Below are 16,143 nucleotides of genomic sequence, written 5' to 3'. Positions count from 1 at the left end.
GATAATTTGCTTGACTTTCAAGAATCCCATCATTTTCTTATTCAAGTACTTAAAAAGAGGTACAAAAACAAAAGAAGATGAACATGGGAAAATTATTTTCAGCATCACATATCACTTTTTTCCCATCATTTATCAAACATTTTTTTTTCTTTTTTGAGGGGCATGGATGTAATGATCAATATAATCAACAAAGATTACACCAATAGATATAGTAGTACATTATTTTCGATTATGTCTTCTTATTTCTTTGCAGTAATAGACATTTCTTACAAATACTCATCTAATATAATATTACACAAAAAAAAAAAAAAGATGGAAGAAAGCAAAGAACTTTCCAATCAAAATACAAAAGAAACCAGAAAAGTCCATAGAAGGTAGGAATAATAATTCTTTATTTACAGATGAAGAGAGGTATCAATATCTGAATTGTCAAAACTTTTTGAGGAGCTAGCAGAAGCAGAAGCTGTGGATGTGGTGTTTGGCCATAGACTTGTGAAGGCACAAATATCATCATCAGATTGCTTGGACTGCAAGTCAAGTCCAAGAGAGAGTGATTGATGATCAAGAGGAGGAGTTGGCCTGTTGTGATGATGATGAAGGCTCATATTAGAAGATGGATCATCAAAATGCCTTTTTGGAGATACTCGTTCAGTGCTCTCAGACAACTTCTTCCTCAGCTGCTCTTTCTCTTCCCTTCTCTCCTTCACTTTCTGCAATTGTCTGAACCTTTCTTGCAAGAGAGCAATGGAGGAACTAACCTTGGTGGTGGCATCACTACTGCTTTGCCTGCCCATTGTTATTGAATTTGAAGCAAGTTAAGCTTCACAAGCACTTGGAGGGTGTGTTCTAGGCTTTTGAAGGGCCAAAAATGAAATTGATCTACATATATAGTCTTTTTGAATTGAGGGTAGTAGAGGTTAAATTATGCAGCTTTGGTGTTTTGTAAATGATTTTGGGTGATGTTTCCATGCTTGAGAATCAGCTTCTGGGTAACAAAATCCAAAGGGAAAGAGTCTAAGTGGTGGATGTGAGGGGAAAAAGACTTTTTTTTTGAGAGTGAGAGAGAGAGAGAGAATGTGTGAGAATGAGTCCAAAATGGAAAAATGGAAAGTAGTATTTGGAAGGGAGTTAATGAGAGGAATCAATGGTTAGGTAATGCTTGTGTCCTATTGTCTTTAAAGAAGGTGTTTGTGTTAGCTTACAACTTTTTGGAGGGATTTTCTTCTTGTTATGTTTTTATGCTTTAAAACATCAAACTTAACCCTTGTGTCTTTTTTCAAGTTTTTTGAGTGGAGTCTGTATAGGGGAGGGGAGCCAGAAAGACAATGACTAGAAGGAATATTTTTTGGGGGGTTGGTGTCTTTGATTAGAACCCTTGCACATGGTGAGAAAAATCAATAAAAAAAAAATAGTGAAGGAATCCTAGCTTCATATATTATATTTATATTTTACTTGACTAAACTATTTGCTCACTACCTGTTCATGCATTTCTGTACGTACAGCTCTAGTCAGCAATAGCAATTGAATACTAGAGTTGAACATACAATCCTCTTTTATATATTATATGTTATGATTGATTAACCACTCCAAGATTATATAACACATTCTTATCAAGTTTGAGTGAAGAGCTAGAATCATATGACATAGTAACTAAGCTTAAATATACTATTGTCTGAAAACAATAGCTTAAATGGTCAGGTATGTGGTTTGCTGTTACAAAGATCTGAGGTTCAGTTCCCTCATGAGTATCTATATATATAGCAATTGTTATAGTTTCTTAATCCCCAAATATTATAAGGTTAGATGGGAAGCCTTGTTTAAAAATATATATATCTGGCTTCTTGTAAATTTTGTTAGTGACACAAAGTCCTTAGAAGGAGTAAGTCAAGGACTGTGTGAACAACCCAGAGAAGTATTATATATAAATAAAACAATATAGTATTAAGAAAACCCATGTAGAAGTATCTGGTTTTTATAAACCAAATTTAGTAGTCAAACTTATTTATATATTCATATGAATAAACTTGGTATTATTTGATATAATGTGCAGTTGACAGCTCTCAGAATCACTTTTCTATAAAAAAAATTATTAAAGTCCAAACTCAGTAAATATAAAAAGTAAAGTGATTGGCTAGAATTCTTGGACTATTTTTCCCACTTAAACAACATATTTATGTGGTTGTTTTTACAAAAGTGGTTGATACAGAATGAGACACACAAAAGTGATTATCTAAGATTACATAAAAACCAAACTGGGGCTTGCCCACTTAGTTGTTTTATTTAAATAAAAGAGAGCACCCAAAAAAAAAAGAGAGAAACCTGAGTGAGATTTGTATCTTGTGCTAAATTTTTAGCTCTGAAATTGGAATCACTAGACAACTTTATCTGTTGTTATCATAAAGTCCCAAAAAGACAAGAAGAAAAAGAATAAGAGAATAATAGCAATTATTTTGAGTGGTACATTTAAAGCAGTTTGTATGAAATGAAAGGGGCAGTCCCAACATAAGATTCAGAAAAGAAACATGCCAAAGCATAAGATCACATCTTTCAAATTCTACATAACTACAAAATGGTAATGACAATGGGAAGTGTTTTTCCCATAAAAAATGCAGATATCATATGTCAAAGTCATATAGAGGTCCTGGCTAACCCACAAAGAAAATATGTTTCAGAATCAACAAGAGGATAATCTTTGGAACTCAAAAATAAACAGTACTAGCCATGACAAGCCAAATCAGTGTGGATGTTTCAAACAGTAATCTATTTTAAAGGCATCCATTCAAGTATCATTACATGGTGAAAGACACAATGAAAGGAATAGAACTTATTACCTTTGACTGATACATATTATTCAACAAGCAAATCAAACCCTAAATCTTGGGAAAGCATATATTACTCTCATATATTTATATAAATGCATAACACAGATCTGGTATGCTCAGATGGTCCACAAAAACTGCTTGTGTACACTTGTCAGATGAGGACATCCCAGAAACTATGAACCCTTTGCATTGGAAACACAAACATATACACATATATTGAGAGAGAGAACTGGACATTTACAGTCATTTACATTAAGAAGGATAGAAATTTAGCTTTTAACAACAATTCTTATGAAAAAAAATTCATTTGTTCAAAATGTAATTTTTACATGTAAGAAACGCTAAATGAACTATTTTTCTTATTCGACTACGCTATAAGATACAGTTAGTTCTTAGTTAGTGACTCATTCACGCATCCAACTACTTAAACTAGACTTGGAGGCGAGCTGAATATAGACAAAACTTTGTACAGAATCCTCAATCAGCAAAACTCTTTCATCAATTGTTTATTCGAAAAACCATGGCTTGTCAATAAGTTACCGTTATGTGCTGCAACTGCCCGACAATGCATGGATAAAAGGATGACTTGAGCAGGCGGCGATTTTTTCACAAATCTCAAAGTTCGCAGCCAAAATGAGATGATAGATGGGAAACATAATAAATTAAAAGAAAAGCTGTTAGTGATCAATGATGACTGTCCATGAGATCTGCAAGAGTTATCTTTCCGCAGTTTCCAGTATCAAGCATATCAAACTTGTTGCAGATCAGCAAGATATCTTTCTCTGAAATCTTCCCCATCTCCTTCAGTTTGTATATGACAAATTCTGATTTACTGCAGTACAAAAGCCAGCATGATAAGGCAAACTGGAAATGTGTATGGCATGATTAGATCTCTATAAGCAACTTCAATTCATGAATCATACGATAGCACTTTAGTATAACGTTATGATATGATAAGTTTCAATTAAAAGGATAAGATGAAACAAAATCACGAATTAGGCTCGAGATTAAGAATCAAAAGAACTTCCAGAACTTGCCAGAGTTCATATAAAAAAAATACAGACAATTCAGATTAGCACGTCCACAGGGAGTCTTGCTGAAATCAAAACAGTACTCAATCATTAAGAGTTGAAGAGAAATGAATAAAGTAAATAAAGACTAAAAAGTGAACAAGTTGTAGCTCAAAATTTTTGGGGAGAACAGGAAAAAAGTCTTTTTCACACGGTCGTGTTGCATATCTTGCTTAGCTTTCACCAGTTCGTTTGCTCGCTTGTCCCTGTACTTAGACATTGTATCAAAGTGAAGCAGCACTATTGATCTCTGTGTTTTAAGTACTAAGGCTTTTCGAAGAAAAGAAAACCAAATAGAGTTGCAGGTGTCCTAGAGAATTGTCTAGTAAGGTTTACTGCACTTGATACTCCATCCAGAACTCAATTCAAGCCCAAATAATAATTCCCTATAGAAGTGATTGCAACATCAGAAGCTCAAGGTAACTAATCTTGGATTATAGGTAAATTTTACTAATCTCTCTTCCACCACTATTTCTTTTAAATTGGGATCCTCGTCTAACCCTATAATGCTATTTAAGTACTAGACTCAAACCTCAAACTTTATGGAGCAAACTACATGACTGACAATTTAAGCTATCCCTTTTCAGAGCTAGAGAATGTGCATAATTACTCACTTTCTTCAAGCTGGTCAATCTGACTAACGTGCATCCAATTACACAGTAAAGTACTTGAGCATTTCGCTCCTGATACAAGCTAACCGATTTGAATAGCATGTGGTCATGCATCCATTTGATAATGTTGATTCCTCCCACGTAGACCGAAATCGATATTTCAAACATAATAATATGTTAATCTGTTCTAACAACATTACAGGGAAAAAAAACCAGTGGAGCACTAAAGTATTGTGTTGGAAAAGAAAGCAGTGAAAGATAATTCAATCCTGCACTTCAAACCTAGATAAAAGCAGAGAAATCTCCCAACTTCAAGTGAAATAAACAGATTCACAAGTTTGTCAACATAAGCATCATTTATGAACTATTCAAAGTCTTAAGATAAACGTTACTAAACAATTTATTCAAGGTAATATTTAGAATTTGAAATAATATAATACCATGAGCAATATATATATATATATATATATATAAAACCATGAGAATTTATTATGAAGAGAAGATATAAACATTAAGGACCTAGTACTCCAACCGGGTGATAATAATTTCTTTTTTTAAGAAAAAAATAACTAGGCTCCCTGTCTAGCACGATAATATTTGGGACCAGAAAACTATATTAATTGCTATGTAGGTACCTAGGAGGACTCAAAATTGCTACGCACACTATAACTTATTTAAAAGTAAATAAGAGCATTAAACAATTTAAATTTGTTGTGTGTGGGTGGGGGGAATAGTGATTCATATTCAATTCATTTGTCTAATAGATTCCCATGGCCCCTATGGTCATGGGAGGGCAAGTAAGAGAGATTTTTATAACCCCACTGGTTATGGGAAGGAAAAACTCCCTTTCCCCATTGGAATCGGACGAAATGGTGGTTACGTTATTGATAATTCTAGTAATGGTTTCAAAGGCTATTGGAGTTTCAAAACAGAACATAAGGTGTTCATGTTGACTCTTTCTAATGATGGAGGGGTTGTTCGTTTGTGTGAAAGAACCAGGTTATCAGGGTATGAGATTATGCTGACCTTAGAGGGTGGTGCAAGGTGGTTGATTGAAGATATCTCGAGTTTGTTGTCTTTGAAGGATGAGAAAAAGAAGGGCTTTAAGCGTTCTTTCAGAAACAACAATTTGAATGTGTTCATCGAATGTTTTAGGAATATCAGAGGCGCCTTCCTCGAAGTTTCCACGCTGAAAAATAACATTGTAAGAAGTGTTATTATACTAGATGAGGGATGAGAGTCAAGTTGGAAGGAGTTGAACAATTTTCTAATTGGGATTGTTGGCAGACATGACAGGGAATCAAAGAAGAGAACCTCTCTAGATACCAGGGTCTCCAAGAAGGCTTGGGTCTATGTGGTAATAGGGAAGGGTGAGGGCAATAATAGTCATACGAAACATGTTAGCCATGGGTTATCGTGTAAGAAGGGTCATGCTGTCGTGATGCTACGGAGTGATAGCCAATCTTCTTGGAAAGTTATTCTGGTAGGCATACAAAGGGAATTAGGAGTAAATGTCGAGATGTCTCTAATGTTTCATGATATAGCTATTCTTTGGTGTCCTACTGATGCTGTGCAAAAAGATTTGATTTCTAGAGGAGTGGTGTTTATTCGGGACGCTACTAGGATATTTTTTGTCCCTTGGAGTTGGAGTACACAGTCGGATGATAAGAAAATTAGTCGTTATCATAATTGGATCGGGGTTGATGGTATTCCTTTGAATATTTGGAATATTCATGTGTTTAAGGTTATAGGGGCTTTGAGCAGAGGGTTGATGGATGTGGACAAACAGATTTTAGAGATGAAAAATGTGTCTTCTGCTCGTTTGAGGTTGTTTGGAGATTCTAAAGGCTTTATTCCTGCTTCCATCACTCTGCCCTACGATGAAAATTTTATTACTTTAAGATTATTCAAGTTGAGAGAGAAGAATAATCATCCCATCGGTGGTGTTGTGAGTGTATGGGTTAGGAAGATTGCATAGTCTTGTCCCAATCTAGTCGAAGAAGGTGATGTGCCGCAGAAGTTTGTCGGAGGAGACGAAGGGGGTGAGGTATCGCACTAAAGGGGTGTTTGTTTTGAGTAGTTGAATGACTTTAAAAAGTGTAGAGGGGCTTAAGATAAAGATAATATTATAAAATGATTCACTTTATACTTAAAATACATGTGAGGCCCACAAAAACTATTAACTTTAGCCCTTAAAAATTTGAACCAAACATGTAAAGTATTTTAGATTTTCATTCTCAACTCCACTTTATCCCATACCAAACACTCCCTAAAAGTTTTGATGGGTTATCCTTTTTAGACTTCCTAGAGTAGTTGTTGTGTTTTGTTGTTGGGTTTGTTTTTGTTTTTGTGGTTGTTTTGATTGTTACCACGTTTTTCCTCCGCCAAAAGTAAGGGTTGTTTACCTGAGAGGAGGTCAGTTAAGACAAAAGCCTCTATCTCTTTTTTCAGAAAAGAAATAAGCACACTGTAATACAAAAAAGTTTGAACAAGTAAACAACTTTGTCTATTTATCAAACAGTTGAGTCCATAGAAACATCCACACATACCTAACAAAACCATTGTTGTCAATATCAGCAGCAAGAAACTCAGAGATAGTCATGTCCTGACCAAGTATCCACTTTGCCATCTTCCTATGCCGTTTGTCCACTCTTGCCTCAGCCAAATACAGAAAAGCTCGAGCAACAGCGAGCGTCGACACAAGCAGCCAAACCGAAGCGAAAATCCGGCCAGTCATAGATTTGAATGCCCGGTCTCCATACCCAACAGTAGTAACTGACATAACCGAAAGATAAAAGGAGTCCAACCACCCTAGTCTCTCCACAAAATGCATAACCCCAACTCCTAATCCAATACAAAGAACCACAACACCTAATGCCAAAGCCACCTTCATTCTAATCCTCATTCTCCCTTTCTTGAAATCAATTATATACGATCTAGCATTCTCTTTCTTCTTCTCCCCAACACCTTTAACACTGCTAAGCAAATGACTCTCTTGCAAATCAAGCACATAGCTAACCATCCCACTAAGCAAGATATCAACAAAACCAAACCCAACTAACACAAACAGCACAGAGAAAAGCTTGGTGGCAGCACTATTAGGGGTGATATCACCATAACCAATGGTACACATTGTGACAATACAAAAGTACAAAGCGTCCACAACAGGGTGAGTCTCATTAGCCACAAAATTATGCCTATTCAAAGAATATATCAGAACCCCAAATGATAAATACACCAAGAGAAGAACGAAACCTTGCTTGACAATCGATGTCCCGAACTGGGGCTTGGAACTGACAGGGTGATTGGTGTCGTTTATGACAGCCATGGCTGGTGCGGTTCTGGATCGATGAAGATTGGTTTTGTTCCAAGATGGGTAATTTGGGTCAAGAAGCCACGTGGGTGAGGACTGAAACAACAACGAGCTATCCCTTGGGCTAGTTGGGTCGAGAGAGACACTTGTGGTGGTGGAAGAAGAAGGAGAGGCTCTGGATGAGTTGAGGGAAAGGGTTAAAGCATCGACTATGGGGGAAGATTCTTGAGGCGAAGAAGGTGGACCGAAGATGAGATGGTCCTTGAGCTCAGAAGGCGTTAATGGGAGAGAGATTTCGTCGTTTTCAGGGAGAGTGCATAGCTGGGGAAGCAGCGGTGGCGGCGGCGGCCACCTCCTCACGTATGGCAATAACGGCTCTTTCTCCATCTGGGTACGCCGGAAAACCAAAAACTAAGCACTTATACTACTACCCTTTTCTTCAATGGTCAATGTGATATCAAAACTGTTTAGAAATGGCTCAAAGATCGAAGCTTTTTCAATTTTCAACCGCTAACCGACTGGTTTTAGAGAGAAGAGAAAAAAAAGAGAGAGAGAGACAACTTGAATCAAATATGGTAATGTAATGTTACGATTGAATGTCGGCAAAAATCAAAGCAAAGGAGAGAGCTTTTGGTTTTTTTTTTTTTGGAGAATCAAAGGTTTTTTTGTATGGTTCTCTTATGTTCGTCAAAATTTAGATTCGGCTGTTCTTTAGGAAGATCCCAGCTCACGCACATTTAAAGCGCGTGGGATTTCGAATAAATTTATTAACATCTTATCCAAACCTTCCATGTTGGGTTTTTAGTCCATATATCTTCAATTTATAAAAATTAATAATATAAAAAATATTATGTTAGATTTTTATTAGTCTATTTTTTTTATTTGTATATGGTAATTACTAAAATTAATTTGTTATTATATGGCATAAATTAAAATTGGAGTTTTTAATCATATATAGTAGTTGTTAATTTCATTCTATTTTATTAATCAAATAAACACATGGTAATGATCATAATTCAAATGTTAAAATTAGATTTAGTTTGTCATTTTATTTATTTTCCTACTATATCAATCTTTTTTTTTAACTCGAGAAATTGTCATTTAATTTTGGTGCGGTGGATAAATTAAAGAAATATATATTTAGTAATATAAAATAAAATAATAGTAAAGATATATAATTATACTATTATTTTAAGAGCAAAAATAAATGAAACAAGAAAAAACCAAGTGGGATCTTTCACACCTGCTATTAAATTTTAAGAGTGATTCTTCAATTTCAAGTATACATCTCAATTTAATGATTCTTTGACAATGACTCAAAAAAATCAAAATATTCTCATAATTTTATGAGAAATGTTAAAGAATATTCTAGAGTATCTAAGAACTTGTATGGATTTCTCTACTCTATTATTTAAAATATATTATTAAAATTTTATTTTTTATATTTTACCTCAAACTTTGATAAACTAGTACATCTTTTTATTTGTATTTTCTTTACATAATTTAAATATATTTTATTTATAAAGATAAAATAAAAATATATAATAAAAGAGAGAGTATAAAGGAGAGATAAATTATTAAAAAATTAATTTGAAGAAGTTAAAGTTGTAACTATTCCTATGTACTATTTATTATGTAAAATAAAAAGCAAAAATACCTCATATGAGTATTTTGGACTTTTTTTTAGCTATTTTAGCTAATTAATTATTTTTAAATAATTTACTATGAGTGTTTTAACATTTTGATAAATATCGAACTAAAATATGTAAGACACATTATTACATTAATAATAATATATCATATGTTATGTACTATGCTATTAGACATTTTTAATAACAATATGCTCAAATTTTAATCTTAACATATTGATTTTTTTTTTTTTTTGGGAGGAGAGTATTTTTTACTAAACAATATAATAAAATATTGAAAGAGTAGGGTTGGCATTCATTAGTAGATAGATATATTTGATACTTTTCTTCCTAATAATGCAAATTTGTGACATCATGATTGATGACATGCCAAAAGACAAATGAATTGATGATTGATAGTGATAGACATTGGAGTATTTACCTCATTTATTAATTATTTCCTTTGTTAATTTTTCTAATTATGCTAGTATGGTAGGGAACTCCAACTTGATCATATAATAATTTTTCATCGAAATTAATGTAATTTTTTTTTGTTGGGACTTAATATATATAAATGGGTAGGTAATCATTTAATATTTTATATTTTTTTTTGTAAAGTATCATTTTGGTACTACCTGTTTTTAATAATGCTCATACGGTACCCTGTATTTTAAAATCGTACATATTTAGTACCCTAAACTCAAATTTAATTAATAAAATTTTATCAATTTAATCAAATTGCTGTCAATTATGTAAGTTTCAAATTTAAATTTAATTACTTAATTACATATAACTGATGACAGTTTGATCATATTAACAAAATTTTATTTATCAAATCTGAGTTTAGGGTATCAAATATGTATAATTTTTAAAATACAATGTATCATATGAGCATTATTAAAAACAGAGAGTAACAAAATAATAATTTGGAAAAACATAAGATATCAAATAAGTAAATTCCTTATATAAATTTTAAAAAATTACTAAAAACAAATTCGATTATACTTTTTCTTGTACTCTGCTTTATTTATGCAAGAAATGTGTATATTATTTAATTTTTTATAATTTTAAATTATTAGTGAAATCCAAAAATTATTTTTTGATTTAATTTAAGAAAGTACATAAATAGTATATTATAAAATTTATTTAGTACAAGATAAAGGAGAGGTGAAGCGCGTGAGGCTCACACTATGAAGGAAGGCATTAATAATCTGATATACATTGCAATTGCCATTAATTAATATTCATATCAATCCAAAATATCTCTGACTGAATTTTATGCATTTTTCTTTGTTTTATTTATTTCTTCATTTTTGTTTTTCTTCAATAATAGCATATTACTATATAGTATAATCACACACAATAGGTCTCCAGTCCACTCTTCTTCTATATATATATATATATAAAATGCGTATTATGTTATATAAGTGGTGCCAAAATTTATTGTATTTTAATTTTAATTACATTATTAAAAAAATATTATAATGGTTTAGTCTTTAGTCTTTAGAATTGTTACATTTTTGGTCAAAAATTGGGATACAAAAGGGATTTTGTTGAATCGTTCCAAAACTGTTTTATTTGACATTATTATTTTATTTTATTTTATTGACATTTTATTTCATTGATAACTCCACTTCATGCCACCACCATCATCATCATTATTATTATAATTCAGAAAGAAAAAAAAAAGCTTGTCATTATTATTATTATTTTATAAAAATGGTCACATAATAATAAATTTGGGCAATTAGATGATGGAGAAAAACTCTTGGAACCGATTCTACATATTTAATTAAAAATGAGATTTTTATATAAAATAACATAGTCAAATTTGGTACAAGACAAAAAAGAATATGTAAAATTTATAGGAATTTTTTTGGCACAACTCAGAGTGCACGTTTTTTTGTTTGAACAGTTTTCGGTGCGATTTTTTTTATGATCGTATATATTATAGTTATTTTAAACATCTTGCAAATTTTCAAAAAATTATAAATAATTTAGAGTATCGAAAACAATGTCCAAACATATTGTTTTCTACGCGCATAAAAAAATATTTATACGTACAATAATCTGTTTGAATCTTATTTTTTTGTATTATAAATTATTTAGAATTTTCTAAAAATTTACAAGATACTCTAAATAATTACAATATACACAGTCATAACAAAATTTCGCACTGAAAACTTTTCACAAGATGAAAAAAAAAAAAAAAAGTGTGAGTTGCACCATAAAAATACCTAAATTTTATATATATTAACATAAAATGAAATAGTTCTAAAAAATGAAAGGAAATAATTTGTACAAAAACAGGTCATGTTGTTTTAATAAAATCAGGATCATCCAATTTCTTCAATGATTCGTGCACAGAGACTATGATTTGTCTTCTATTTCTTTCCTTCTTTTCTTTGTTCAATTATGTTTATGCCATTAAATTCTAACCCAATAACTAAATCAAATGTAATTATTTTATAATTTCAATAACAAATTAAGATAGTTTTAAGTTTTAAATTTTAAATTTGAAGTTTAATAAAAGAGTGGAAAGAGTATAAAAGTATGTGGTAATACAACTCACTCTCACTTTTTTTTAATTATTAATTAAAATTTTTAGATCCAAGATATGATTATTATGCATTGATTATTGATATGATGACTCAAAATGTGCCAAATTTCAAAGTAAGTAAAAGTAATGGCCATCTCTTTTTTTAAAAAAATAATAAGTAATGGCCATCTCTAGTCAATTTCTCACAACTATATTTTTTTTTCTTCCACTTTTTTGGTGGAAAGTTTCTTTGTGATTACTTTATACATACAATTTATTTATGAGTGGGTGTGTGACACTTTCCTTTTTCCTCCTCAATTTTTAATTAATTTAGTACTAACAAATATGTTATTTTAATAAATTGATATAATTTTTTTAATTAAATATTAAAAAAAATTAATTTTTACACTTCTAAAATATCTAGTTGATTATTTATATATTAATTAGTTCACTATTTTTTTTTTTAAAGTTACCAATTTTAATTTTGACAATAATAAAAAATTTAACATTGTGATTTTGATTAAAAAAGATAATTTTTAGTTCTGAATTATTTATGTTTGCTTTTATTTTGGGTTAAAAATGAAATTCTGATTTGTATTTGATTTTTTTAATTCTGAAAAAATTATTCTTTCAATTGAGGGTGTCAAAAATGTTTTAATTTATTTAAAAATGTCAAAAAAAAAAAGTTTTTTTTTAGAAAGTCATAAGTCAACTTGTGAAGATTTTAAGATATGTAAAGAAATGGTCAAAGTGAACTGAAATGGTGAGTTTAATGCCTAACTAACTTTAAAGATAAAGGAACCAAAGGAGTAGCGGTTGATGAGGGTCTCTTCTTTCTTGAATAAGCTTTTTTCAAAACATATTTGTTTGACCAATAAATTTTGATTTTATTTTCTTTCCTATGAAAACAATATTTAACTGTAAAACAAACAAAAAAAGTTGAAAATAATTAACTTTTGAGTAATTTGACACAAATTGGACAGTATTTTTGGACATGTGATCTTTGTCTTAATTTAAGAAATTAGACAATCAATTTTAATTCCAAAAAATTATGAATTCTTTCAAATTAGAAGATCAAATGTCAAGTCAAATGGACTTTATTTTTTATTTTATTTTTTTTAATAATGAACCAAATGGGCTTCAATTGATATATTATATATCATAAAATAAAAAGGTATTATTTTCATAAATATAATTTAATTTTTTGTTTGAATTCTCCCTCATGCCAAACCTAACAAACAAATAATGAGACTTAGTCTTCTCTCCTTGATATGATATCAAAAGCAACAAGAATTCCACTTCCATTTTCTTTTCAAACTAATTTATATCTGGGCACCATAAAAACTAAGCTAACAAGAATATTATTATGATATTCATAAAATAAAAAGAGGAATTAATTAAGGTGGTAAAGATTACTTTAAGGAAGTAAAACTTATCATATTATGTGTTCCAGTAGTGGATATCATTTTTTTTTTCAATCTATATGTATATATATAGAAGTTTAGTCCGTAATTATTTGGGTTTTACAAAAAATAAACAGGGTATTTTATAAAAAAAAATAGTTTAATTGTTTTTATTTTAAATAGTTTATTATTTTTTTTTTTTATTTAAAAACAATTTAATTTAATTTTTTATTTTGAAATATATTTTTTATTATTTATTTAATTAAATATGAAGACATTTTGATCATATTTAAATTTAAAATAAGTTTGATAAAAATATGGTCCAATGTATTGTTTTATTTTTGTAAAAAACAAAGTCCAAATTATCATTTAACAAAATAAATATCAGATCAGTAATTTTTGTAAAACACAAGTAAAGTTGAAGTTAGCTAGATCTATGTGCACCGGGGAGGAAAAGCTTCGATAGAGGTGCACTGGGGACAAAGGATTTCGACAAGGTCGTGCACCGAATCTACATGTGTTGGGGAGAAGGATTCGACAGTGGTGTTCGTCTTCTATCATGAGTTTTGAATTTGTTATTTGTCTTTTTTTGGGTGAGTTTTGAAGGTTTATTTGAATATGTTAATGTTAGAACCTGGGTTGTTTATGTCCATACCCATATTTTTCTGGATTTGTTCAAAGTCTAATGTATACGATTCAATCAATTTATCATCACTTTTTATGAGTTAGTTCAAAGTCTAATGTAAAAAAACATTCAAACATCAAAATCTGAGCAAAAAAAAAATGGATTTTTTTGTTTTAGTGAATCTGAGTTGTATTTTGATGAGCAAAAAATTATTATTCAAATATATATATATATGTATATATATATATATAATAGATTCAAATATATATATATATATATATTTGTGCATTGGATTCATAACGAATTAAAAATTCCATTTTTGATTAATTAGTTCATCCCATGTTCATACCATTTTAAGTTTTTTTTGTAAGTTTAAGTTTTTTTTAAAGGAGAATTTGAAGTTTAAGTGAGTAAAGATTATTTTCATATTTTATTTAATTGAGTTTAATCTATTTTTATTATTTTATTTTAACCTTAGATTTTAATATGAGATGGTATTTTTTAATGACACGGAAGACAAAAAAATGACTAGGAAATTTTTAAATGATGTGGTCCAATAAAAAAATGATATCTGGCAATTTAAGTGGCAGTTAACGGTGAGATACCTATGGTTATTAATAAATTGTGACAGAAGGTATTTATATTCTACAAGAAAAGACTTAGGTATTAAACTGCTAATTTTGAAAAACTTAGGTATTTACGCCGCCAATTACTCAATTTTAAATGTATAAATAATATCATATATTATAAAATAAAAAATGACATAAACATTTTTTTTTAAATTATACTAAACATTGTCTATGGTTTTAAAAAAAATAAAATACCATAAACCAATAATCCATTAGACAATTTTTTTATATATATATGGTGCATTCTAGTTTTAAAATTGAATTTAAAAAAAAAAAGAATTACAAAATTACATATGAATTTTAATATAATAAAATATTACAAAATTCTAAATTAAAACCATAAATTTAAAAAGTTTATTTGATCAAATTTTAGTTAATTAATTTAAAAAAAAATTAAAGTCAACAAAAAATTATATATAAATATATATTATTTAATTAATGGCTAGAGCAATTAAAATAAGTAATTTCTCATTAAAAAAACTAAACAGCAAAATAAGAAAAAATATATTTATGTCTTATTTCACTATTGTATATGTGTTTGGATAAAAAAAATATGTTAAATGATAAAATAAATAATTAATAAAAGAAAGAAAATGATAAATTTAAGCACATAAATAATTTTCAATTATAGTTTTGAAAACATAATTGATAGAGTAATTTAAATACTTTAATATGAAAATTTAAAATATGTTATGATAAATTATTATGGCTCATTTAAAAAAATGGATTTACCTTATTTAGATGACTTTAAAACTAACGTTGTTAGCTGCAAAAGAAAAAGTAATTGTGGATGCCAAAAATCCACCAAGGAAAAAATCTGTGATCCCCTGGTTGAAATACATGGCTAAGGGTCACTTAGTCCTGCTATCGGGCTCAGGCCTATAGGTCTCACGAGACCACGTTCTAGCCAATACTCTCAAGTACCCACGAGGCCTCCGCCTCGCTAAAGACCAAATCGCCTTGTGCCCAGGTGCCACGCACCCTTGCACCTCGCTGAACACCAAAGGCCTAGCACCGTGGTCTCGCTCCAAGGGCCCCGCACCACGGCCTCGCGCGCGAAGCCTCGCCTCACTCCATGCATCTCGTGTCAGGTGGACGTCTCGCACAAGGAAGACGCCTCGCACCTGGAGGGTGTCTCGCGCCACAGAGAGGCCTCGCGCCAGGAGGGCCTTGGAGACCCCCACGCCTCACGCGCTGCCACCACGCCACGCCTCGTGAGCTGCCTTCACGTCGCGTGCCTAGGGAAACCACCACGCCTCGCGCGCTGCCACCACGCCGCGTGTCCAGCGAAACCCCCACGCCTCGCACACCGCCACCACGCTGCGTGCCCAACGAGACCCCCACGCATCGTGCACTACCACCACGCTGTTTCACGTGCCCAGCGAGACCACCACGTCGCATGCCCAGCGAGACCCCCACGCCGCGTGCCCAGTGTGGCGTGCTGCCCCTTTGGTACACCCGCATGGGGCCATTTTGTGAGTGAGCATGCCTTGGTGCTTGATC

The 16,143-nt window shown here is 31.2% G+C and overlaps 1 protein-coding gene across 2 annotated transcripts; it reads right to left on the bottom strand.

The window, feature by feature from the left end:
* Nucleotides 1–3,011: 3,011 nt before the first annotated feature.
* Nucleotides 3,012–8,516, bottom strand: LOC133800503 (two-pore potassium channel 3-like). 2 transcript variants are annotated; one of them, XM_062238486.1, is made up of 2 exons: nucleotides 7,053–8,506; nucleotides 3,012–3,654 (listed from the first exon to the last, which is right to left on the bottom strand). In XM_062238486.1, exons 1-2 carry the CDS (start codon nucleotides 8,201–8,203, stop codon nucleotides 3,507–3,509), a joined length of 1,299 nt encoding a protein of 432 aa, XP_062094470.1. In that variant the 5' UTR covers nucleotides 8,204–8,506; the 3' UTR covers nucleotides 3,012–3,506. The 2 variants fall into 2 exon arrangements, with proteins under 2 accessions (XP_062094470.1, XP_062094469.1); XM_062238485.1 differs by lacking the exon at nucleotides 3,012–3,654 and adding an exon at nucleotides 3,661–6,970 and having other exon boundaries at nucleotides 7,053–8,516.
* Nucleotides 8,517–16,143: the final 7,627 nt, after the last annotated feature.

This window comes from Humulus lupulus, chromosome 9 (genome assembly GCF_963169125.1).
Source record: "Humulus lupulus chromosome 9, drHumLupu1.1, whole genome shotgun sequence".
NCBI lineage: Eukaryota > Viridiplantae > Streptophyta > Magnoliopsida > Rosales > Cannabaceae > Humulus > Humulus lupulus.
This window is presented reverse-complemented; position numbering and strand designations above follow the sequence as displayed.